Source organism: Gymnoscopelus microlampas (genome assembly GCF_963454915.1).
Source record: "Gymnoscopelus microlampas genome assembly, chromosome: 3".
Classification (NCBI taxonomy): Eukaryota; Metazoa; Chordata; class Actinopteri; order Myctophiformes; family Myctophidae; genus Gymnoscopelus; species Gymnoscopelus microlampas.
In genome coordinates, this window is record NC_139940.1 from 37148000 (window position 1) to 37174920 (window position 26921).

Here is a 26921-nt window from a genome sequence, read left to right on the forward strand (position 1 = left end):
TAATGAAGTGATGTGCCTTCTTGAAAAAAAAAGAGGGGCTTTTGGAGCGACATTCGCAAGATGCTGGTGTTTCGTGGCATGGGCATAGGTGGCATGGCTTGGCGGCGGCAGAGGCGACATGTTTCCAGCATCTTGCATGTCGCTTTATGATCTCGCTGTCACTTTAATTGATGTGCGTTTCTCACTCTTTTGAAGTAGTCAGACAGGTACATGGGCACTGGACTGGTCCCTTGAGGATCTTGAAAACCAGGCCCGTTGCAAGTTTCTGTACTGTGTCCTCTACCCTGAGCCATCCCACACTAGCTTAATGAGCAGGGGTAAGGTGAGTCCTAGGTGTGAGGTCTAGTAGTTTGTTTGAGAGGTCTGTAGTTTAGATTTTAGTGCCTTTGAGGTGCTAGAGTACGATGAGGTGCATGCATAGTCAAAATGACTTTGGATGAGTGCTCCAGCTAGTGTCCTCAGTGCATTCCTACTGACCAACGAGTAGATCCTGCCCAAATATCTTATTCTTTGATTGACTTTCTTGATGACTTTTGTTGCCATTTTATCACCGGTTGTTATCTAAAATACAACCCAGTTTGGTAATCTCTTCTTTCCTTGTGATAACATTGTCTCTGATCGTAGAGTCTGTGGCCTTACTGAGGTACATTTTGGAATGTTTGTAATCAGTGAGCCATGTGCAGATTTTACCAAGCTCAGAGCTAAGGGCTTTTTCAACCTGCAATTTGTCCTTGTCCGAGACCAGGAAAGCCGAGTCATCCGCGAACAATAACAAATTGCATTCACATGCTGATGTCATGTCGTTAATGTAAATTAGGAACAGTAAAGGCCCCAGTATGCTTCCTTGAGGAACGCTGCAGCTCACTGGGAGGGGGAGGACAGGGTTCCGTTGACATCCACCACCCATTCTCTTCCCTCCAGATAGGATTTCATCCAGTTCACAGATGCACCGATTGCATTCAACTTATCGGGCAGTATAGAGTGATTTTCAGTGTCAAATGCATTGCATTGCTGCTCTGCAGTTTTACTTTTTTTTTTTACATGGTGGTGTCTTAGAGCAGGGGTCTTCAATAGGGGGTCCGGGACCCCTAGGGGGTTCTCAGAGTTACTACAAGGGGGCCGCCAAATATTTGTGTGATAGGATATTATTTTTTTTACATTAACGACTTGAACCCTCGCATCCCTATTCTGAGGAAAACTTTTGCCAAAAATGCCTCATGATGTGAGGCGGTGTGAGCTTGTAGATCGGCTATTTTGGTTTGGTATAGAGGGAAAAAGAGCAGACTAAGTACAGAGTGAAAGGTCAAGTTTACTAAGTATTGACAATTTATGTAGTTAAATGTCTGAAAATACACATTAATATGAATCCAACGTGATAGTGCTGTCAAACAAGTCTATGAAATATCTATGAAATCTATGAAACCGTTTAATCTGCAACACAATTTTATACAATAGTGCGGGTCCCGGCTTCATCTTTCTCTCAACTAAGGGGTCCTAGAGAGACAGAAAGGGCAAACTCCTTCTACATAGAGACGATTTGGGTAAGACTGCTGGAGCACGTACAATATTATGTAATTGCGAGAAGACTGAGAAGAAAACTAATTGAAAACCAGTTGCAAATGACTTTATATTGTGCCATCTGTATTGGGTAGACGTATTGTTCTGTGACTATAGCTTACGGAAATTATGGAAATTAACTCTCTCAATATTCTATGTTATTGCATAGCAATGGTATTTATTTATTTTGTCGCTGTACGCAGGGCACACACTGGAAAATGAAAGCCTAGCCAACCCTGTGTGTGTGTGTGTGTGTGTGTGTGTGTGTGTGTGTGTGTGTGTGTGTGTGTGTGTGTGTGTGTGTGTGTGTGTGTGTGTGTGTGTGTGTGTGTGTGTGTCTGTGTCTGTCTCATTCAAATAAAGGTTATTAAACTGTGTTGAAGTGAACTACACCCATAATCATATTTTCAGGCCCCCAGCTCTGCAGTGCTCTGTATTACTTCTGTGCTGATGAGCTAGACAAACAGAGGCCAATGTGTGATTATTTTTGCCAAGTGACTTCAAAGCTGCACTATGCAAGATTTTCAAGCATTATCTATCTAAACCACTTTAGATAGGAATTAAAAATAAACCCATCTCCCCTGATTAAATTATTATTATTATTGCGGCCGCTAACATACAGAAATTGTGAAAATGAATACTCAAGTTATTGATTAGAACGAGAATTAACTTCTCCCAAGAAGTGTATTCTAGTCTCTGGTAACATGACTACAGTACACTATAGCGCAACTGTGAAACGATACTGCATGGTCGTAACTGTAAAGATGAAGAGAAAGCTTATTCTTGGAAGTAGCTCTACAGAGAGTAGGGCGTCTTACTGTGTGATGTATTGTGATTAGCTGTTTTTCTGTGGCGTATCGAGACCAGAGGAAAGGATGATGGTGAAAAAGATACAATGCGACGCGTTGTGAGCTTGTAGATCTGCTATTTTCAAAGGATTTTGTATACATTTTATCCATTTGAAAACGTGTGAAATGGGACCTTCTGCATAATGGGCACTTTTACTTTAAGTGTATTTTAATGGCAATACTTTTGTACTTTTACTCAAGTAAACTTTGAATACCGGATCACTGTAAGATACCATTTGACTCTTGCGGTTCACCTCAGACAAGCTATCTCTGCTGTAAATCACATGCATATTTTCAGACGATAACCCACAAGCTCTTTCATGTGGCTGTAAGGCACCCCGATTGAGAACCTCTGGGTTTGGGCGATAGTAAGGACCATACACACCAAGCCAAGACTATCCCTACTGTGAATGACTGTGGGTCTCTCTCTGATTCCCTTCTTCTCTCTCTTCCTCTTTTCTTTTCTCTTCTGTCTCTTTGTTCACTAGTCTTTCTCGCTTTCTCTTTTTTCGCACAGATTTCCCCCACTCTCTCTCTTGCTTTCCTCTCTAAGGATTTCTTGTACTCATTTCCTTTCCTTATTTTTCTTCCTTCTAAAAACACACTTGGCAGTTTAACTGCCTTCTTAGTGTCTCTTCCTCACACTTTAATTTGCCTCCACCCACCCTCTATCTTTTCTTAAGTCAAGGGAATTACATGGATGTGGTAAGCTGCTGCTGCTACCTCTCCCTTTGCAGTGATTACGCTTCCCTCTTTAAGTCTGAGATATAATGTACTATACCGTTGTGAGCTTGTAGACCAGCTATTTAGTTCTTAGTTCTTCATAATTCACAGTCCTTCACACACCACCATCACTTTTATTCTGCACTACTATACTACACAGGCATTATACTTATGAACTAAAAATGTATTTACTGTAAATGAGTGAATGACTGAGCTTCCAAACAGGGTGCGTATTTAGGGTGGGGGTGCACAGAGTATCTCTGAAACAGGAGAGAATTGGTTCACAGATTATCTTGTTCTTGTGTAATCAATTATACAGCAATTATGTATTCCAACTGAAGGTTTTCCAGCAAAATAACTGACTAAACCTGAGTAAACCCTTTTAGTCAGGCCTCAAACAGAGAGGCAAGTTACTTTCTGGTAATGGACTTGTGATTGTAATGACTGGTAGAGATTCTGGTGTTTCTGGCACATGGGCAATATTCTATGGTAACAAGGTGGGATAAATCATCTGAACCACATTGACAGCTACACTGAAACTTGAGTAAACAAGATCTCTCCTTCTCACACAGTTCCAGAACAGGAACATTCTGTTCACCACAGCTCATCCAACTAAGTTCTGAGATGTGATCACAATGCCAAAGCGAATAAAAGATGTTGTCCACTGGCACAGAAGCACGCTCGCTCGCACACTTTCACATTGCCTTTTAAACTGAACACTACTAGATGTCCTAATGTTGCCTGCTGTTGTCTTGGTAATGGCTTATCAGCGAGCAGGAAGTAGGGCATGCAGGGTGGATTATGGGGTGTTTGGTGGAGCGTTCTCATCTCACATCTGTTGCTCTTCTGTTGTTTGTTTCCACAGACATATCTTCTGGGAATCATCATCTCCATATGTGGGAATGTTCTCATCAGCATTTCTCTCAATATACAGGTAAGTGGAATCCAGCCACCCAAAACGGTCTGTCAACACGGCACAATGCTGATGCTACATAAAGAGCAAGTTTTCCCACATAAGAAGGTTTATGTTTATATGTTTATTGTCCCGTGGCGGAAATTCAGTTTCACATTCGACCAGCTGATGGCTGCTCAAATGGTCATGATGATGTCTGTTCTTTTTCTTGATTATTGTCTCCGCCAGGCCGAAAGGCATGGCGAGAGAGTATGTTTTACCCTCCGTCCGTCCTTCCGTCCGTCCGTGTGTCCGTGTGTCCGTGTGTGTGTGTGTGTGTGTGTGTCCTGTCTGTGTGTTACCAGCTAATCTCTGGCACCGTTGGTCCGTTCGCTCCGAAACTGTGCACACACACTCCCTGGATGCCAATTCAGAACCTCTGCCCCAATGTTTTCACATGGGCCTGTTATAGCGCCACCAGGAGGCCGATTTGTGCAAAACACATTTTTTTACATTACTCCTACAGATGTTATCCAAATGTCATGCAAATCGGTACACAGTATCTCTATAGTCATGAGATCAACACGGATCTGTCCGATTTCCCATATTCCATCCTGATTGCCTATGGTTGGCTTCCAAAGTTTGCAGGATTGGTCCGTTTTGAACAAAATGCCTCAAACTATGCATGCAGCTTGCGATTTCCGTGAAATTTCACACACACATTCCCACTAGGCCGAGGAAGAAATGCCACCCTTTTCACATTGGCCTGTTATAGCGCCACCAGCAGGTCTAATTTAGCAAAACACATTTTTGGAACAAAATGCCTCAAATCATGAATGCAGTGTCTGATTGCCGTGAAAGACCTAAGAATAAATGGCACCCTTTTCACATTGGCCTATTATAGCGCCACCAGGAGGCCAGAATAACGTACCTGACCTGGCGGAGACCTGTGCTCCGAGGAGCACTTTTTCTAGTTCCCTATTTTATTGTCCTTGTTGTGTTTACTATTGTAATTATTAAAGCTGCTACAATGTGTGAAGAAGCAGAATAATTGTACTCCTGTACACAAGACATAACGGGTTAAGTGACTTGCTCAGGGATGCTTCGATACGCACCGATACAAACCGAAATCTATAGGACTCGCAGACAACCTACACTCTCCCACGGCCACCCCTAAGTAAAGCCAAACAAACTTAATTCATCTTTCAGTTCTTTTTAAATTCAGCACATCAAATTTCACTCTTCATTCATCAGTATTTTACTGAATATACAGCTACACCCAAAAAGTGTTTGTGACAATTATGTTCTTTTGGGTGCCCAGCCAAGCTGGAGGTACCGTGGAGTCAAACTCCAGTCTCCATGGTGGTGGTCAGGAACTTTACTCCTGCACCATCCAGACACTCCGCATTGGTCTTTTTATGTGGAAATCCTTTTATCCCTCACTGAAAAATGCATTTAAGCACTGGATTACTTTATCACCTCTTCTATTGTGCCCCAGTTGTTTTTTTATGTTTTTCTTATTTGGTTACATAAAGCTGTAAAGATTAAGTTGACTTACTGTTGTAAACCCTCTAGTTCACATTTACAATTTGTCTTGTAGGTTTTTCTTGTTATTTCTTATCCCCTTTTTCTTTTCTTTTTACTTAATCCTCAGCATTCCTCCAGCTAACATGAAAAAAACTAATCTGCCTCCTTCTCGTTTTTCTCTCTCTCTCCAACAGAAATATGCCCACGTGCGTCAGTCTCAGCGTGGCTCCAAACCCTACTACACCTCGGCGCTGTGGTGGTGTGGCGTGGTTCTCATGGGTGTGGGGGAACTTGGGAACTTTGCTGCTTACGGCTTCGCCCCCGCCTCACTCATAGCCCCTCTGGGCTGTGTGTCTGTCATTGGTAGGCCCAGCCTTATTACTCTTTACCTACATTATTTTGGTTGTCAAAGCTGGCAGCTGCCAATGCTGAAGTGACAGGTTGCCACATTATTCAGCATTCATGAAGGCAGGCAAAATGGTGGCTTCCTTTTTTGGAGTTTCTTGGAGAAAATGGTGGCTTCCTTTCTTGGATCTGCTACCGAAAATAGCAGATACAATAGCAGACAAGCTCACATCGCGGCACACAGCACTGGCATGTAACCAAGTATAAATTAAGTATAATACTACCATACTCATATCTCATTGTGTGTTTTACGATAGGATTTACTTGCAGAGTACCATAGGTGTACTTTGGTGTTTTTCATTTTCATGAGGAATTCAAAAGGTGTGGAAAGACTAATTTCCTCTGGCTCACGTTGTACTAATCAACTTTTCAGTGCATTGATAACTATTTAATGGTATATTTTCAGACCCAAGCTAATATTATATATAGCAGCCCATCTTCTAACCGAACATGGAACCTTTTGCTATATGAACAAAGGGAAGCTTAGTATTATGGCACAGTGTACTAAGGTCTGTATTTGGTGTGGTTATTCCACTACACTTATTTGTCACGAGAGCCTGTGAGCATTTATCTCACACAACTTAAAATACTATCTGGCATGCACTCCTATGCTGCATTTACATGGGCAGGGTAGCTCCCAAAGATACAAAGATTCAAAGCTACAAAGGGATGGATGTTGTGTATCTGTCGTGGAGTCACTGTTGATCAACACTCTCGTTGACGACATCAAGTGCGCGTCAGACTAGCGAGAAAAATATAAAGGAAAATAAAGCCTGGGGTTAAAAAGAACATGGAACTAGAGGACGGAAATAATTAGTTTCCCCCATTACAAGCAGGAATTGTGTGGAGAGCGAAGGTGAGTGGAAATGCTTAAACAAGACTTGGTTGTGTAGCTTTGTAGCTGCAGTTGAAGCCAGCTCAACTTGGATTGCAGCTTTGTAGATTTAGTAGCAGCTACAGTACAAACGCCAGGTGTTGGCTTTGCATCTTCATGTCGCTGGCTTCCATTGAAAATGAATGGTAGCCTGTAGCTTTGTAGCCGACAGTGTTAACACAGCATTACAGATGAGCACCAGGGTGCCTCCCCAAGGATTCAAAGTGAAGTGCCTTTGAGAAGAAAATGAAAAATGTATGATATCCAACAAAGTGGTCAAAACACTGGAAATAAGCTCCACATTTAATTTAAAATACTTTGGTTCAAATTCCTCACATTTTATGTTGGTTTTCTAGGAAAGATAGGGGAGAAAGAGTGGAGTTGACTGAATCTAATAAGTGTCTTTAGAATTATACACTACAAATAAATAAATTGTCCTAGTGTGAACTAAGCCATCCATTTTCTGGCACTAGCCAATGAAAGAGCTGCAGATCTTTGGGTTGGCACAGCTGGCAGCTGTTCAGTGTACACAATGACAGGTTAAATATTGAACAGGTCAAGCTGCCACCTCCAGGCCACCTATCTCTCACTACTATGCTGGTGGTGACAGTGAGTCACATACAGTAGATATTAATGGCTGCCATCACCAAATGCTTCAATTCATTTTCCTACTGTATAGGCCTGTCTACCCAACGAATGAATGGGCTGAATAAAGACTTGAAAGACCTTGTTTGGTTATCTCATACATCAAGACAGTAAGTAGGCCAGAGTGGCTTATTGTTGGTATCAGCCGAGAGCAAGGGTGTCTATCCACTTTTCAATGCGCTAGGCCCCTAGAATGTTGGGATGGAATGGATTGTTGCGGTGGAGTGCAACACCTATCATCAAGTCCCAGTACTTAATGCTTGTTTTAGTTACCCAAGCCACGTTACTCCAATGCTGAGTTGGCAGTACAAGGAATCGAACACAGAACCTTGGGGTCCAAAGGCGAGTGCTCTACCGACAGAGCTACCCGGACAACGTGCTGAACCCGGACAACGTGCTGAACCTGGAGTGATAGGGCCTTTTCAGTTGCTGCCCACTCTAAGTGGAAAATACTCCCTAAACAGAAAGATTCCCACACCCTGTCAACCTTAAAAGCCGACCTCAAAAACCACCCCTTCAGACTCGCTTTTCACAACTGACTTTTTCCTCTCATGGAAAGTGACTTTTAAGATCTAGAAAAGTCTGAAATATTATTATTATTCTAATTCTATTTAATCCCACTGTTATTAACGTTCACTCTGCTTCTTGTCAAGTCACAAGAAATTGTTACCTTAATTAAAACATTTTGATTAGTATATTGTAACTCCCTTTTTTACAACATCAATCATCCTGATTGGCCGAGAAACATGTTTCTTTTTTTTGCCATACTATAATGGCTAGGAATTGCCTCGCAATGCATATCAACAGAGCAGAATTAACTGTGAGAAAGACACACATTCACAATATGAAATCACATTTGCATAAAACACGAGGCAGATAATGTTATTCACCACAGCACATTTCCTCTCGTGTTCCTCTCGTACTATTGCAAGTAGTGAATTAATGGTCCAACATCTACACACACAGTGAGAAGGCTACAGCTAAATGTAAATGCTCAGCTGAAGCAAAGCAAAGAAATGTCTGAAGCCAGAATATCTGACTAGACTGGTTAATGGGACGATAGAGATGAAGAAGTTAAGGCAGGAGGGAGAGAAGATGTTGTCTACTCTGCAGTCATTACATGGACTGACCTCATATCTGACAGGTGGATCTGAGGGAGGCTGTGCAGGTTGCCGCCTGTCACTGCAACTCCATCTCTGGTGAAGGCTAACTGAGGCACGTGCGCACATTGACATACAGTACACACACTTCTGGGAAGGCTGAGCGATGCTGTCTGGCATACACGTGTTAAAACACACACACGCACGCACGCACGCACACACACACACACACACACACACACACACACACACACACACACACACACACACACACACACACACACACACACACACACACACACACACACACACACACACACACACACACACACACACACACACACACACACACACACACGTTAGTGTGTGAGTGCCCTGCCCTGTGCATGGTTGTGCTCCTCGTCCATGGTGCCATCGATTTTTCTTTCATTTAATCCCGAGCGAACCTGAAGAAGCCACAACGCAAGGGATGTCGTTCGTGGCAATATTTTGTTGTATGCGACTATATGGATTACATTAAAGAAAAGTCGATTTGAACAGTGTACTGGAATACTTGAATCTTAAACATACACACTATATCTCTATTTATATGCAAACATACTGCCTTGAAAGATTTATTTGCCTGCTAGCAATGTTTTGTAGCTAACACACAAACAAATACAAACATCACACACCCTCCCTGCTGTGCATTTCAGGAGTGTGACAACTCAGAGAGGGGGCTGACAATGGGGGGTCCTTAGGAGAGGAGACAGGAGGACAAGAGGGGAGGGTATAACAAGAGAAGAGCAGGGAGCCAAGAAGGAACAGAGATAAGAGGAATGTACGAGGTGATATTGGAGAGCAATGAAGAGATTGAGAGAGGAGAGGAGAGATGATGCTTCTGCCATATGCATGATCGTCCCTATGCGTTCTCCTGGCTGACACATCTTTCCACTCAAACAGAGAGCGTCTCCTTCCCAAACCCCAATGGTTCTAATCAGCCCCCCGCCCACAGGAGTGGCCCAATTCACTCACAACTTGCTACAAAAATCGCTCATGAAAAACTATATAATCTCCTACATTCCATTTTCCACCTTCACATCTGTCTCCTTCTCTAATAATCAAAAAGTGCTATATATTTCATCTCGCACTTTACTTCCGGATGGTTCGTTTTGCACCTTTTTTTGCCACATCGGTCACGGGAAAGAAATAAGCGCTGCCGTGGTCTATGGAAACGAGCCCAAAAGTGCACCCAAATAAGCCCAAAATCGCTTATACAAACAGTCAGACCTGGCAACGCAGCCTACGCCAATCATGTGTGAGAGATCTACAAGCTATGGGGCAGTGACGCCACCGTATCTTAGCAACAACGACAGCGCTCACTCTCATTGGTCGTGTCATGCCAGGAGCAGTCTCCAGACAATGGCATCGCAGAGAGCTTGCTGTAGCCATCACATTCAGTCGAAGCAACGACGGACAGGGAGCTGTGATAGTGGCATGTAGCTAACGCTAACGTGGTTGTCATGCCTGCAGCGGCTGTGCAATCACTTTGTCAACAATGCACGTTCGTGTGATGAATGTCAATATTGCTGCTCAGGTAGTCCATTGTAGATGGTGTATGTTTGTGTGTCTTCTGGAGAACTATGTAGCTCCACAGCAACTACAGTAACTAACGTAATGGCAGGACCGCCCCGTGCAACGCATGTTAGGCTGCATTATGGTCATGTAGTAATTTCAGATAATTTCGCTCCAATTACAGCAGTGCTTATCAACCCTTTCAGGCCGCCCCCCCCCCAAATAAACGTAATTGATCTGGCCACCCACCCCATTTTGTTTGACTCCATTCCACAAGTAAATATTGTGAAAATAGCAGATCTACAAGCTCGAAACGCCTCACGTTCAGAGGCTTTGTAAGCTTGTAGATCGGCTATTTTCTACATGATTGCCTCTTTCTTAGATTATTTGACAATGTGGCCAATGTTTTTATAGTATAGTTTGTTGACTACTTTTGTTGCAGAAATGGTAATTTCCTGTCCTTTCGTTTTTTTCTTGTCTCCGCCAGGCCGAAAGGCATGGCGCAAGACCTGTCCGTCCGTCTGTGATAGCTAATCTCTCACATCGTTGACTTGATCGCAGCGAAACTGTGCACACACACTCCCTGGATGCCAATTCAGAACCTCTGCCCTATTTCTTTCACATGGCCCTGTTACAGTGCCACCAGGAGGCCGCTTTTTGCTAAACACCTTTTCTCACAGTACTCCTACATATTTTGCCCAAACATCACGCACATCGGTACACAGTATCTCCACAGTCATTTAAAAAAAAAACCTTTCAGATTTTTCATATTCCATCCTGATTGGCTAAAATGGCTTCCAAAGTCTGCAGGACTGCTCCGTTTGGACCAAAATGCCTCACATTATGAACACAGCATGCACTTTCTGTGCAACTTTGCACCCACATTCCCACTATGCCGAGGAAGAAATTCCACTTGAGATTTCTCTAATCAGCCTCATGGTGGCGCTATAACAGCCCGATGTGGAGAGACAGTGAGAGCTGGATAAACGAGGTAAAATGTGTCAAAAGGAGTCTGTACGGCTGTCGATAAATGAACACATGACGTCGGTGGGAGAGGAGATATTGTGTCTTTTGGACAAACAGCAGCGTGGTGCTGATGTTTGTTGTGTGAAGCAGCCTAATGTCAGAGTGTTTGTGTTGGAGCGTCTCAGTGCGGCTGCAGAGTTCATGTGCAACCTCTTCCAGAGAGAGACAGAGACACTAGAAACTCTAAACCATATGGACCCCATGTCAGCAATGTCAGCGGCATCCACTTCAGTCCCAACTGCGATGCCCATGCAGGCTATAAGTAGCTTCTACCTGGCCCTTAGGTGGGCCCCAACTAGCCATGTTTATGTGGGACCAAGGCGGGTCCTAACTGGGTTTGCCCATGCAGGCTTTAACTGGGTTCTACCTGGGCCCTAGGTGTACCCTAACCAACCAGAGTGCAGTGCCCATCGCTCCAATTGTTGTGACGTCAGGGCTCTCAATACTGCACATTGGTGGAGGAGGAGGGGCCGCAGGGCGACCGCACACATCGCTGAACCAATGGTAGCCCACAGATGTTTCCTCTGGGGATTTACAATCTGCCCCTCTATGCCACATATCATCCGCACTACAGGGTCTTCACTGACCGAGCCACGGCCCCACTGGCCCTCAGGACGCTACGCCACTTACATGAGCTGCCAAGTGGCCGCGGGCGCTACGTGGGCGTGGCCGCGGGCTAGACGCGAGCCCCCGCGTAGCGGGGGCGAGCTTCTAGTTACTTCAGTCTCAATCCACAGAAACCACCAGTCTCTATTAGGACTGACAGCACTGTCCCAAATACTGCTACAGTATATGGAGCAGGCCATGGGCTCTTTCTCCATTCAGTCCTCTTGTGGGAAAGCAAGGGAAAGTTGGAGATAAAAAGGAATTTGATTCAGAAATTGCACTGAGAGAAAATATATATATATTACAGACACACTGAAAGGGTTGGTGGAATTTGTATTCATATAGAATAATTATACAGGTTTTATAATTATTAGATTTCTCAACATTTTCGCATGTCATTTCTATTACACATTTCTTAGCCATTTCTTTCTGTTAAGAATGGCATTACCATTGTAGTTTCTTTAGGTAAGCTAAATAACTTAAAATAAGGCTATATTGCTTTCACTGTTCTTGGGAAATTTAGTCTACTTCGATTACTTGGACCTTATGTGAAAGTACTGCACAGCTGAGGTGGAGATCAAATGGTATGGCCTTGCTTGGCGCCGACAACGGCTTTCATTCCTCTCTGTCAGGGTCATGTGGTGTTGACATGATGTGTTTTCCCCAAGGAGTTCACTTCTATACATCAGAGAAAGAACATGAAGGTTCTGACACATGTATATAAATCACTCACACATGCACTTATACACACTGTCCATCTCACACACACACGCACGCACGCACGCACGCACGCACGCACTGTAGCGGCACATTCGTTTGTGCATGTGTGTGTACATATTATATATATAGTCATACAAACAGTGTGTGGTGACATAGTGGTGACAGCACTCTCTGCACCCCAGAGGTTCTCGTTGCTACATTTCATATAAGCAATCCTTGAGAATCTGACTTTGTATGTTGCTATGGTTACTTGTTAGATCCAGCTGGTCCCAGAAGCAAAGGAGGAGCCCTCAATGTGAAAACTAACATTGCCTGTTAGATGAAATGTTAACCACATGAACCCTAACGTCCCTAGTCTGGGCATGTCGTATGTGGCGAAGATTCAGCGACAATAGGCGAAAATAATTTGCCATAGAAAATAGCAGATCTACACAAATAGCAGAACTACAAGCTCACAACATGTTGCGTTGTGACGTTTTGTGAGCCTGTATTTCGGTGAAGAGATTTGCTGTAGAAGGAAAAAAAGAAGGGGACAAAGTATGGACCCCTTGGGGACCCTGATCACCAAAGTACATGGTTTAAGTGGTTAAGTGAAATATTAAGATCAAGTGCTCCCTGAATGGTTCATCATGACCAAGATGATAGCCTGCATAATAATCCATGTTTTATTAAAACGTTAATGATTCTATCATCACATCAAGTCATTCCTCGCTGTATGTGAATGTGCTGATGAATGTGCTGATGACTGATTGTATGAATAGTGTTAACCTTTAGAAGTACTATTACCTGTATATATTATTTGCAGTAATTATTACCTGGATTAGACAGTAAAATTGTCATCAAATAGGGAAAAGGCTGGAGCACTCAGATCATCATGAAAACATTTAATAACATTTAATAAGTGCAAACAAGCAAGACTGATGTTTTGACAGCACCTTCAGATCTATGTCAGCTCTGAAGAAGACACTGAGCTGCCTTGCTTGTTGGCACCTATTCAACGTTATTAAAAGTTTTTAAGATGATCCGTGTCCTCCAGCATTTTCTCTTTTGATGTTGCTATGGTCCCTGTCTGAAAGTGGGATTTAGCAAATTAACTTTCTCAAGTTTCTCAAGCTGTTTCTGTACTCAAGTACTATTGCATTTCACAGTTTATGCTTTATCACAAGTGAATTCCAACACCCTTTATTTCTCTATAGTAGCCATTCTGCTTGTAAACGACTGTTTGGAGACAAAACCTTAAAGGCATACTATGCATGCTGCTGCTGTGTAATGCACAATATTTATGTAGGAATCCATTTGTCACAGTGTGATAGCCTAAAAGTCAGATGACATGCTCCCTTTCTCTGAGGCATTGATGCATTGAGGCATTTATGCGCTGTCGCGCTTGACTCTGTATGTGTTGCTAATCTTTCATTCTGGTGGTTATGGAGGTATAGCTTTTGGACATAACCCTTTCACTGCGAATCCGCAGTGTTAATTTCAAATCCGATTGTGTAAAAATGGACCCTTAAGGGTTGGAGTTAATATTATTGTGTTTGCATGTCAGCCTGTCGGTTTACTGACAATGTACAAATGTGAGAGTGTACATTTGTACACTCTCAAGACTCAATAGTTAAATGTTACATGTATCTGTCCATACTATCAGATTGAGTGTCTCAGCCAGTCTGCCTGCCTGTCTGTCTGTTAACCGTCTATTTGTAATACTTGTTTGTTTCTGTGACAGACAAATTTATCCAACTGCCTACACTCTCTGCATTTCACTGAGACACATTAACAAGACTAATCTGACACTCAGCTCATGTGAAACTGATTGCTTTTCAGCTTGCCATCCTTTGACAATGATACTGATGAATGAGTTCATATAAATACGGCATGAAATAGCATGACATTTCTTTTTTTTTTATCTCCCAACAAGCCGACTTTGATGCTTTGAAATAACATGCTCCATTTATCTATGCGTTTTCACAGAATCGTGCCAAGATGAATGTGTTACTTTGATTATTTATTACAGTCATGACTACTGAGTGACTAACACAAACCAGTGTTTAATGTGTGTGTGGTGGTTGGGGTCCCTATGTGTATTTACATGTACAGTGTGTGTGTGTGTGTGTGTGTGTGTGTGTGTGTGTGTGTGTGTGTGTGTGTGTGTGTGTGTGTGTGTGTGTGTGTGTGTGTGTGTGTGTGTACTGTATGCGCAAATAACAGGTTTGATTGATTGACATTGTAACTAACAAAAATGCATATACATGAACATATATTTGTACATATCTGTTAACCCATTAAAACCGGGAAAGCATGTGTCATTTTAGATTTTAGCTATATAGCAACATACGTTTTTAAGAAACTCTTAGGATTTAGAACAGTGGTTCTAAAAAAATGTGCAGATCTACAAGCTCACAGCACGTCACTTCATGCTGTGCTGCGAGCTTCTACATCTGCTATTTTTTTTTTTTTTTAAATTTAAAATCTTGAAAGTTTGATTTATTTTTTTCTTCTCTTCTGGGGGTCCCTGGCACAAAACATTTTCAGATGGGGGGGTCTGCAGCCAAATACATATAATTTTGGAGGTCCTTGGCACGAAAAAGTTTGAGAACGACGGCATCTGTAGAATCGGCCTAAGGTCTTAAAAGGATAAAACATAAAAATAAAAAGATTTTCATTGTGGTCCTTTGAGTGCAAATGTTTGTGGTTTTTGGGTACTGTAATTGGAACCTGTTACAACTCAGACTTATATAGCACTTTTCTTAGCACCCAAAGTCGCTTTACAAAACAGCTTAAAAAATATTTCATTAGGAGCAACAACAAAAAACGTTAAAAGGCTAAAAACAACAAGCTATAAGACTAAGAAGAAGAAAGGGAGATTTGGTATGGGTTAGGCAGAGAAAGCAAGTCTGAAAAGGTGGGTTTTGAGGGAGGCTTTGAACACGGCAAGAGGGGGGGGCGGCTTTGATGTGAGGTGGGAGTGGGTTCCAAAGAGGTCATGGAGGACTGGGGTGATGTGGTCTCTGGATCTGGTTCCGGTGAGGAGGCGGGCTGCACAATTTTGCACATATTGAAGTTTTTAGAGAACTTTTGCAGTGGCACCATAGAGGAGGCTATTGCAGTAGTCGAGTCTGGATGTGATGAAGGCATGGATGAGTGTCTCTGCAGCAGTTTGGGATAGTGTGGGATGGAGTCGGGCGATGTTTTTCAGAGGTGGAAGAAGGCTGTTTTGGTAATGTGGTTGACGTGGGATTGGAAGGAGAGGGTGGGATCCAGGATGACACCAAGGTTGCAGACTTTGGTGGAGGGGGTGACAATGGAGCCGTCAATATTAGGGGAGAAATGATGAGTGGAGCGGGTGAGGGAGGGCATCTGGACTGATAATGAGGACTTCAGATTTATTGCAATTTAGTTTCAAGATTTTTTTTTTGCATCCAGGACTTAATGTCAGTCAAACAGGTGGTGAGGGTGGAGAGGGTGGTAGCAGTAATGGTTTTGGAGGGGAGGTAGAGCTGTGTTTTGTCGGTGTAGCAATGGAAATTGAGGCCATGGCGACGAAGGATTTGTCCGAAGGGGAGGAAGTAGAGAATGAACAGGAGAGGGCCAAGCACCGAGCCCTGGGGGACACAGTGGGTGACAGAGGTTGTGGTGGATTTGGAGTTATTTATGGAAATAAATTGATGTCTGTCGGAGAGGTAGGATGTGAACCAGGAGAGGGCAGTGCCAGTGATAGCGAGGGTGGATTTGAGGCGTGAGAGGAGTATGGAGTGGTTGATGGTGTCAAAAGTAGCACTGAGGTTAAGGAGGATGAGGATGTTGTGAGCCGGTGTCGCAGGAGAGCAGGAGGTCGTTGGCGACGGCAGTCTCTATACTGTGTTTGGAGCGGAAACCGGATTGGAAGTTTTCAAAGAGGTTATTGGATTCAAGATTCAAGTCGTTAGGTTCAGTCCAGCTGCTGTTCAGCCAGCTAGATAGAGATACTAATGTTCCACATGGTCACTTATGCATTGCCCAACTCCCTTCGACTTCATTGCTGTAGAACTTGATTATTCCCATCTAGCAATATTATCGCCATAGCCATTATTGTTTCGGGCCAATATGTACAGCACAATCAGTACAATGTCTCGCTTTGCTTGTCATACCTTTTGAATCAAAGCACATTTTCAGGGGAATCTGGAGAAGCAAAAACAAACATAATCGGTGTGCTGTCAATCAATGTAATTATGTAGTTTTATTTAGAGACACACAGTGTGACATGCAAAGTACCTAGACATTTTCACTGCACACTGCACAGCTTAAATTACATCATGTCTTAGGCTCTGTTGAATCCTCCTGCTGCCCGTTTGGGTGTGTAGGTATTGCTATGTTAGAATTCAAATGATAGGGTAGTGCATTGTGAATGGTGGCTGATTCAAGCCTTGATTATGGTGTGATTTCTACCTTTTCTCTCCCCAGCCAGCGCCATCATATCTGTGCTTTTCCTCAAGGAAACGATGCGTGCCTCTGATGTTGTCGGTAAGTAAAAAAGTAGCTAGAAGATAAATTATGAATGTTTTCCTGATTTAAAAAAACAACAAGTTACATTGCAAACCACATCTCAGTGGAGCAAAAGGCAGAGGGAATATTGTCATGCTTTGATTTAATTGCCAGGGAAATTAACAGAGAAAGCACTGCAAAGCAGAATGCCTGCGACACACCGGATTAAACAAAAGTCTCAAGGTCTGGTGCACGGCCCAACAATGTCATGAAACTGAGAAGCCAGTCAGCACTCAATGAACGTCCTTTTCACAAAGCTCTATTTACCTCACCCAGACAGAGCGACGGATGCGTTTAGATGTAAGCACAGGTGGGTATTGCTGCCTGTCGCATCGCTGACGGTGTCGCTAGCCTAGAGAATCTTTGTTCTCCCCACACTCTGTCCCATAACTTATTGCTTGTGTGTATGTTGAGGAAGACCTACTAGGTTGAAACGTGTCCATTGCTGGGTCTGGGTGAGGTACATAAATAAAGCTATGTGAAAAGGACATTCATTGAGTGCTGGCTGTTTTCTCAGTTTCAGGGAAATTAACAGTTCTATAACAGTTCTATATTAACAATTATATTCATGAAGTTGTGAATAGTGCAGAATGATAAACTTTCTATAAGCTTATCAAGGAATGGAAATTTACATACACAGTAAAGTCTGTGTTCATTTAACCCTCAGTGTAAAAATTGATTACGGTACATTTTTACTTTCATGATTACAGTTTAACTGCCTACCATTTCCAGGTTTTTTCACGTTGTTTTTTGTGTAATGTTGACAAATGCAAATGCATTCCAAAATGCCAGTAGTACACTATACATTAAAGTCAGTTTCTTTTAAGTCTTAAAGTAGTAATACAATGTCTTTGCGGAACAGCGATAATTTAATTCAGTGTCACTTAACACACTAAATATTTAGAGAAAACCATAACATTATTATGATTCATCCTCTGTTCCACAGGTGGCGCTCTGGTCATAACAGGAACATATGTGCTGGTGACCTTTGCCCCCCATAAATCGACACACATCACTGCCAGCCTGGTCCGGTATTACATCGTCAGCTGGCACTTCCTTCTTTACCTCGTATGTTTCTCTAAACCAGGGATCCTCCACTTTTAATTTCAACAACCCCCGGTTTGATATGCATTAGGATTAGAGCCATGGACCCTTATTTCATAAATCGTTTATCTCTGGGACCCCTATCTACACTGTAAATGTACAAATGGAACCAAAAGGACTTGTAAGGATCCATTTGGTTCCATTTGTACATTTCCGGAGTTACAGGCCCATAAGGGTCCTAACCAGCAGAATCTGTAAAGATGCCTAGCTGGTATAATCCCTTAAGTATTGCGGGCCGGTAAGCAGCAATACAGTAGTTAATGTGGCAAGATTGTTGGGCCAACTCTCAGGGTGATTACTTCCTTCATTGTTTATTGATAGATGGACCATCTATTGACCATCCATAACTCAACTAAAACGTGTGTTGAACTGACAATGAGACTCACTCGCAGCTCATCAGGGGTGCTTGCCAGTGGTGTAAACACAGGACGACTGGGCGCCCATCATTATTCAGAGCACAGCATCTCTCCCTACCATATTTCACATTCTGCTCCTGTATCTAGTCCTAGTCGCTGAACCAAGACAATGCATAGAGACTGCAAAAAAGCATTATAAAAAAAGAAAACATTGAAAAATTATGCTCAAAGATATGGAGGTAATGGGGGTTGTATGGTTATGGGTAGATGTTTTCACATGGAGTTAGTGTCGCTTGGCCTCTGGCTGGACTGAACGATGACGTCTAAAAAGGGGGTGCTCTTTACCAGCCGAGGGAATGCATTGTGAATACTCATCAGGCTATGAAGGAAGAGCCTGAAGCAACAAGTGATTAATTGGAGATAGTTATTAATCAAAGTAATGCTGTGAAGACAATGAATTATCCATCACTGTCTCCCCACATTTCCATAAGGTCATACTATTGTCAAATCTTTTCTTCTAGAAGGACTCCTAATTAGGCCTATTGTTAAACAGACTGATCGTCATTGTCTATACAGCATCAGGACCATAAAATGCTGATTATATGGCAGTCACACTTGCGTGACTTAAACTCATAAACAACATGATATTTGATCTGATATTTAAATCCAAAAAATAAAATCATAAATCCTATCATTCTATTGTGAGAAGGATGTGAACATCTGTTACAGTGCTTCCTGGTGTGTTACGTGTCTTGACAACTCATGTTGGAACATTGCTGCCAGCCTACACGTTTATTTAAAATGCGGCACTTCGATGAGTTTCAATTCACGTTAAATACCAGTGAAGTTCCCCTTTAACAGCTATATTTGAACGTGAGCCAAAAGAATAACATCATAAAATATATCCTAAAATGTATTTAGGATAGTCAGAGAAACATTTTAGAATGTTTTATGAGAGACTGTCACATTACTAGTTGGCTTTGACAGTCCTTTCCTCCTGCCTTCCAGACGTTTAGAGCCCTGTGGCATTTCATCAGCTGTCCTTTAAGAATTGAGTGCTATTGTACTCAGAAGGACAGCTGTGCCTGTGGTTGCTCTCATAACATTTGTTTGCCAAGGTGTTTTGATTCAATTAAAGCACAATGCTCACTGCCAAATGTATTTTGTTTGGGGCAAGGTTTTTCCACCGTGGATAGCTCCATACTGCAAAATCCTGTGTAAATGGATAAAAGCTTTGGATAAAAGCTTTTGGCTTTTAGGACCCATCCTGTGAGGTTATCTTTTTTTATTTTTCTATTAATGATTTGTGTTTTCTTCCCTGCCTTATCTCCTTTGCTCTCACACTCCTCACACTTCTCTTCCTCTGCGTCTTTCACTCTCTCCAGCTTATAGAGATCATAGTGTTCTGCATCCTGCTGTACGTGTACAAGAGGAGGAATGTGAAGCACATTGTCATTGTGATGCTGCTTGTGGCCCTGCTTGGTAATGAACGAGTGGAAACAACGTGATCGATGCCAGAGGTTATCGAATGAGCCATTACAGGCAGTTGCACATTGCTCTGTTGCCTGGCTACCAAAAACTGACCGGTCCGATACCGCTCTCCATTATCATTTCTGGAAAGAAGTTTGTCTATGGTGGATAAGTGAAGCATGTTGAAGGACCCTTAATTCAATTTGTATCAATTGTAATATAATAACCATAGATAGATATACAGTATATAAGCACGTCATGGACCTATTCTTTTCCTCTGAGGGAAGATAACGTGTCTTTGTGCATTTATAGAATACAGTCTAATGAATTCTATAAATGGAAAAAGATGTGTCCTGCCACTCACTGCATCCAGCAATAATGTTTTTTGTAGACTGGTCATGCTCTCCTGAACTGGCCCTTGTTTTCTTGTTTTCATGTGTTGTTGCAGCCTCTATGACAGTCATATCAGTCAAAGCTGTGTCGGGGATGATCACGGAGTCTATAAAAGGCTCTCTGCAACTCATCTACCCCATTTTCTACGTCATGTTGGTAGTCATGATCGCCTCCTGTGTCTTCCAGATCAAGTTAGTGAAGGTTTTCTCTTTCTGCCATTTTCTTTTTTTACCCAGCCATCATGGTCACTGCTAGATTCAATTCAGTTATTCAGAATCTCTGAACAGAAGCAGAACCAATGTAGATTTGGAGTGTACACAGTAAAATCCTCAGTGTTCAATTTGTACAAATATAACCAAATGGGTCCGTAAGAGCCCATTTGGTTACATTTGTAAAATTGATGAACTAACGCTGAAGATTTTACTGTGTATAACATATACAGTAGCCTATATTGGTCCTATTTACATTGACACTACAAGACTATTATGATGGATAAGGAGCCTGCTATGCTGTCTCCGTTACTACATTCTATTCACCTTCAAAACAGAGCTGGACAGCCTATCTCTTCTTTCTCCACAGATTTCTCAATCAGGCAATGAAAATGTTTGATGCCACAGAGGTGGTTCCCATCAACTTCGTGTTTTTCACCGCCAGTGCTATTGTTGCAGGTATGCCAACCCCAGTGCTGTCAATCAATCACATGCTTTACTGATGCTACTGTCACAGCCTGTAGATTTCCTTCTCTGGGAGTTCACCAAAAAAAAGGTGTGAATACTATTTCTGTGAAATGAACTCTTTTCAAATAGTTTCTGAGGAAGAAGATGAAGGGGAAAAGTGCTGTAAAGATCTATTCATGACAGAGCATAAAGGAGTCGAACATAGTGCCAAGATGGTGATTCATCCTTGAAGTGTATCTCTTTAACAGTTTTAGCAGCCTATTTATAGCATGTACTGTATACTGAGCCAGCATAGATCAGTATCATGCTGATCAATAGTTATCCTACACTTAGCTTCACAAAAGCATCTTAGTGGTAAGATTCCATTTGTTCCATTTTAAGGAATAATTGTAGACGTTTGGCAGTAGCACTAACAAAATAAAGGTAAATGCTACAATCTAATGGCTACAAAAATGTGCTTGTGGCCAGAAAGTCACTGGTCTAAAAGCATAGACTGGGGAAATCTGGACAGGGGACATACAGTCAACGCTCCTAGTTATATAAAGGTTGAAAAGGGGAAGATTGGGAAAACAAGGCAGGAAATAAGATACAACGCACTCGACTCACAAAACTGGGTGCTGGATCCTTAAAGTAGTAAATAATGGAAAAAAGGGAAAAATACTAGGACAGCACTCCAAACTCAAACTGACTTTTAAATTGCCACATGGACATTTTGGGCAAGACGCCCTTCTTCAGCAGGTGTACTGGCAATTTCACTACCAGGCACAGGGCCATAATAGGAATTTACTCAATTGAAATGCCCATTAATAGTTGCATTTCTGAGCCAACATGCCTAGAAAATGTGTGATGGATCATGGGGCAGGATATTGTTGAGGAACTGAGAGCCACTGAATGCTGTGAGGGCAGGGCCCAAATAAGACTTAGGCCCCAGGGCTATGACCAGGCTTAAGCCCTTAGTTAGGACAGTGAAAAGGCAAATAGAAGTGATGATGTCAACACAGGTCCCAAGCAGGAACTGGCCCCACCCCCTGGCCAAAAGGAATCCTGTAACAGTGTTTCAGCACCATAGACAGTACCTTTACTTTACCCAGACAAAGGCAGTCTTTATAAGCCTATTTTTCCATTCAAATAAAATCAACTTGGCTACATTAAACTGCCAAAAGCCTGGGTGTTGTCCTGGACAGTCATCTGTCCTTCAAGGCACACATGACGGCAGTGATCACTTGGTCCTGTAAAGGAGAGGTCATGTTTCGATCTCACTAGATCTTCATCAGGAAAATTTCTGACGAAGATCTAGTGAGATCGAAACCTTAAACAGCAATAAAAAAAAGTGGAGCTGAGAACTAGTGTGCTTTTTATTTTTACCTTTACCGTTGATTGTCGTTTGTCCAGTACCTGATGTGCATGCACTATCTCTTTCAGCTCCTTATCCAGGCCTCCCAGTCATCTCAAAGCTTGACTACTGTAACTACCTCCCTCATTGGCCTCCCGTCATGCTCACTTAAACCCCTCAAAAAAGTACTTACATTTTTAAACTGCTGTAGTTTGAACTGTAGTTCAAACATTTGGTTCTTATCGTCGTTGTCGGGTAGAAACCTCAATTTTTGTCTTCTCCATTTTCCAACTTTTTTATTTGTTTAATAAATCAGTGCTATTGAACACCCTTTACGTCTGTATGTGGGTTTTCCAAATATTGAAACAATGAAAAGTATTAAAAAGTGCTTCTGACTAAACCTCCTAACTCCATTGGATCCTCAAACTGTCGGTCAAACCACTTAACTTCAATTTTGGAGATGGGTGTTTTTTCCATCATTGATTTGATTAGAATGACAAAGTCAGACGGAACATTAATGGTCAAAAACCTCCTAACTCCACTTGAGCTGTATTTGGGTAAAATGATGATAATATAAGGACACATTCAAGTATCTGACAATGTCTAAGGTCACCATACCAACTTTGATGAGGCAGTATTGTGTTGTTCTAAAACAATTTCCTGAAAAGTTAATATTTTGGAGTTATTATATTATGCAAATGTGCATAAGAACACACCCTCCAACCACTTCATTATGTCAGAGCGCTGACGACTCATTACACAATGACAGGTTTTGGGTATCGTCCTCACTTATGCCATGGAGAGACTGGATGATGCTTTTGTAATTAATGCATACTGCTTTGACTGCTGAATTGGTTGAATGCACGGCACCCATTCCACAAGCAGGTTTAATTCACATATCTCTGCTGTCCAGCCAGAAACTGCTAACTCCAAAACGCTCATTGTTCAGGAAACGCAAAAACAAAATATACGTTTTTCAGGAAATGAAGAAAACCATATATTTTTAAAACAAAGCAATACTGCCTCATCAAAGTTGGTATAGTGACTTTATATATTGTCAGATACTTGCATGTGTCATTATATTATCAATACTTTAACCAAATCGCGGGTAAATCAACACTTTACCCAGCGCAAGTGGAGTTAGCAGTTTCAGACGAGCAGAAATCAAGCTGAAGTGGAGTTAGGTGTCCAAACAACAGTAGCTCCACTCGCTGCTGAGGGAGAGGTTTCAAAAGGGTACAAATTCTCAAAAGCTAACAATGGATCTCCAAGCTCACAATGCATCACAACAACGTGTGAATTAATGCCCTGATGCTTCATGCCACTTATTATATAGGCCTACAATAATAAACAGGACTTTAAATATTACAATAACTTCTGCAAAGAGGTAGTAGAATAGCGCGACAGAAATGCTATGAACGCCTTTCTTCTTGTCACATTGCTCTCCTCATTAAACACTTAATAGATTTTAGAAATATAATTACTTGTTTTCATAACATTAGCGTCAGTGCTAAGTTTGATAAACAGGTACACTGCATAGTTTTAACAGACTACGGGGAGCTTGTTTACGTGGTCCTCCTCCTCGTTCACTGCGCAACGCGCTCTACTCATGCTGTTGAAAAGCAGCGCTGTAGAGGAGAGGGGGGACTTGTTTGTTTTTGACGGACAGTTTGAGGATCCAATGGAGTTGGGAGTTTTCGTCAGAGGCGCTTTTTAATACTTTTCATTGGTTCAAATGTTTTGATATTTTACACAGACCTAAAGGGTGTTCAATAGCCTTGATTTATGAAAAAAAACAAAACTGAAAATGGAGTTAGCTGGTCCTGGCTGGACACCGACGATATGCGTGATTGCACTCTTTTATACAGTATTGTATAAAACAAATTATTGTAGCATTGTCCCCCTATAATTGTCCCCTACAATTTTCTATATCAATACTCATCCTTTCCAATTCTGCAGTAACTGCGTGAAAGAAGGATTTGCCTGTGAGACTGGTAACTGGAAGAAATTCCAATTCCTTCACGGGAATTGTATCATTATCACAGTTAGCTGGTCTATGTTGGATATGTCAGGCATTGACACAAACAAACACAGGCACAGGATGGAGAAAAGATATTGCATGATTGTTTGGTGCTTACGGGCCGCCGGGCCCCCTGGAGCTCCTGGGTTGCAGCCCTGTGTGCCTGTGCGTTAATTTGGGCCTGTGTGAGGGGTAAACACTGAGTAAAAGCACTGAGAGACACTGGATGCTGTGGAGGTGTAAACACTGAGTCAGTGCATAGCAGATATACAGTATATACATGTGTGTGTATATATATACACACACACACGGGTATATATACTGTGTGTGTGTGTGTGTGTGTGTGTGTGTGTGTGTGTGTGTGTGTGTGTGTGTGTGTGTGTGTGTGTGTGTGTGTGTGTGTGTGTGTGTGTGTGTGTGTGTGTGTGTGTGTGTGTGTGTGTGTGTGTGTGTGCGCGCGTGTGCGTGTGTTTACATGTTTGACAATTATTTTACATTTTGTAGGAATTGTGTTCTACCAGGAATTTGAAGGGCTGGCTTTACTGAACATCTGTATGTTCCTTTTTGGGTAAGCTTTCACCAAGTTTTACTGAACCAAGTGTTACTTCATTTACTGTAATCACACATTGTAACTGGGACCAACTAACTGTGAAACTCCTTTTCCAGGTGTCTTCTGTCTTTTCTTGGAGTTTTCTTGATAGCCAGAAATAGACCAAAGGTAAAACATCAAGACAAGACCTTTATTGCGATGGACAAAATTCCAGGTATGCATTTTGGCCTGTTACATTTTATAATAGCAAACAATTCAATGCATGTTATACTCAAAGACAGTCCAATAAACAACATGAGGAAACATTTAGTTAATCAAAGCCTTTATTATTATTTTGAAAACACTTCCCCCTCCTAACCACTAGAACTAAACATGGTCCCGTTGTTAGAGTGCAGTGAATTTATCTGTTCACTAACCGACTGTAGCCCCAATAGTAGTAACCATCTCATTTGCAGTAGTGTAGAAAAACATTATCCGACCCAACAAAAAATCCTATCAGTAAAAGACTTGACTTTTGCAAATTACATTTATGAGTTCATACATCTATTCATGTTCACACAGGGAGAAGGCACAAAAGCAAAGTCCAGCCTGAGGCAAAGAACACTACATACGGATCGCTGGCGGCCAAACTCATGTGCAACAGAGCTGGCTCAACAGATGATTCCTAGAACTGAACTCCATCTGTTAGACTGAATTGTTGTATGATGTGTGCGTACGGGTACATGAATGTCTTGGTTTGCCTGTCGCAGACATGATAAATCAGGGCTCCACAACAGTATATAATTATTCATAGTAATTATGGTACCCATGTATGGAAGTATGCCATCTGGTTGGTAGTACTGACAGCATTGACCTCTGTCTGAGATGTTGTGCCAAATGATCATTCTCAAAATGGCTTTATTTATTGTAGAGATATTTCCAGCAGGCTTGTTGGGAACTGCTGATGAGAAAAATGGACTCTGGGAAAGAGATGACACATCTCAGGTTCAAAGGCCAAAAATGCACAATAGACACCAAATGGAATTACTCATAGTACTGTGAGTCAAAAGATCAGAGAGGCCACTCTTGCAAATGTATTCCTCCTAACATAAAAACTCAATGCTTTCATTGCCAAAATGTAAATAACTAGGTCTATATGGTGTCAAATCTTGTTAATAAACCAATGATCAAATGTGATGTCACAAAAAAACGTAATGCAACAAAACAAGTGCACTAGTGCCCTCTACTGGTAAAGGAACCCCAGAAATGAGCAGGCAGTTTTTTCTTCATGGTGGTAATAATAATAATTTAGTCCCACTCCCTTTGGAGTATTTGTGTCACTAATGTGTGGCCAAAAATGGAAAATAAAAATATTATGTTATATATAAATGTTTAATGCTTTTTTTATTTATAGTTAGGACAGTGAAAAGGCAAATAGAAGTGATGATGTCAACACAGGTCCCAAGCAGGAACTGGCCTACAGTATGTGATTATGGGGTTTGGTTAATTACAATTATTATGAATAATTACAAGACAGCTTACTTATAAAAACGGACTGCACTCACATCAAGACTGCTTGACTTCACTAAAATGCTTGGTGAGGGGAACTTCTTAACCAAATAAGAATGACTTTATCCACAACCCACTATATGATTCGCTCTTACATGTTTAGCTTTAAACAAAAACAAATTGTCATTTAGTTTGCTGGAACAACAGTAATAGCAAGTATTGTTGTTTCCATTCTATTTTGATTCTTTATTCTATTCTGTCTAACCAATCAACAAACAATAATTTAAACCATTATAATTCCACTTTGATATTCAGTTGAATATACCAGAGGGATGGGCACTGATAGCTGAGTGGTTAAGGTGTGTACCACATAGTCCCGGCCTGGGACTGGGTAATGCTTTCTATAGCCTTTGCCTTTCTATTACTGCTTAAAGTAATTTAAACTTTGAAATGAAAAGTACACCAAGAAATCCAGTGCTCATTTAGTGTGTAAACCCAGAATGTTGTGACATAAAGAAACACTATGCCCAGTACT

At 41.8% G+C, this 26921-nt stretch overlaps 1 protein-coding gene across 1 annotated transcript in view; it reads left to right on the forward strand.

Annotated features, from left to right (window-relative positions):
* The window catches only part of nipal2 (NIPA like domain containing 2), a 33111-nt gene extending 6845 nt beyond the window's left edge, over positions 1-26266 (forward strand). The window contains exons 2-11 of the mRNA XM_084050632.1: positions 3994-4062; positions 5742-5910; positions 16915-16974; positions 17942-18063; positions 19841-19937; positions 20374-20509; positions 20898-20986; positions 24853-24916; positions 25015-25112; positions 25460-26266. Coding sequence (XP_083906758.1) covers positions 3994-4062; positions 5742-5910; positions 16915-16974; positions 17942-18063; positions 19841-19937; positions 20374-20509; positions 20898-20986; positions 24853-24916; positions 25015-25112; positions 25460-25566 — 1011 coding nt within the window. The 3' untranslated portion in view covers positions 25567-26266. The remainder of the gene's footprint in view (positions 1-3993; positions 4063-5741; positions 5911-16914; positions 16975-17941; positions 18064-19840; positions 19938-20373; positions 20510-20897; positions 20987-24852; positions 24917-25014; positions 25113-25459) is intronic.
* The last annotated feature ends 655 nt before the right edge of the window (positions 26267-26921 follow it).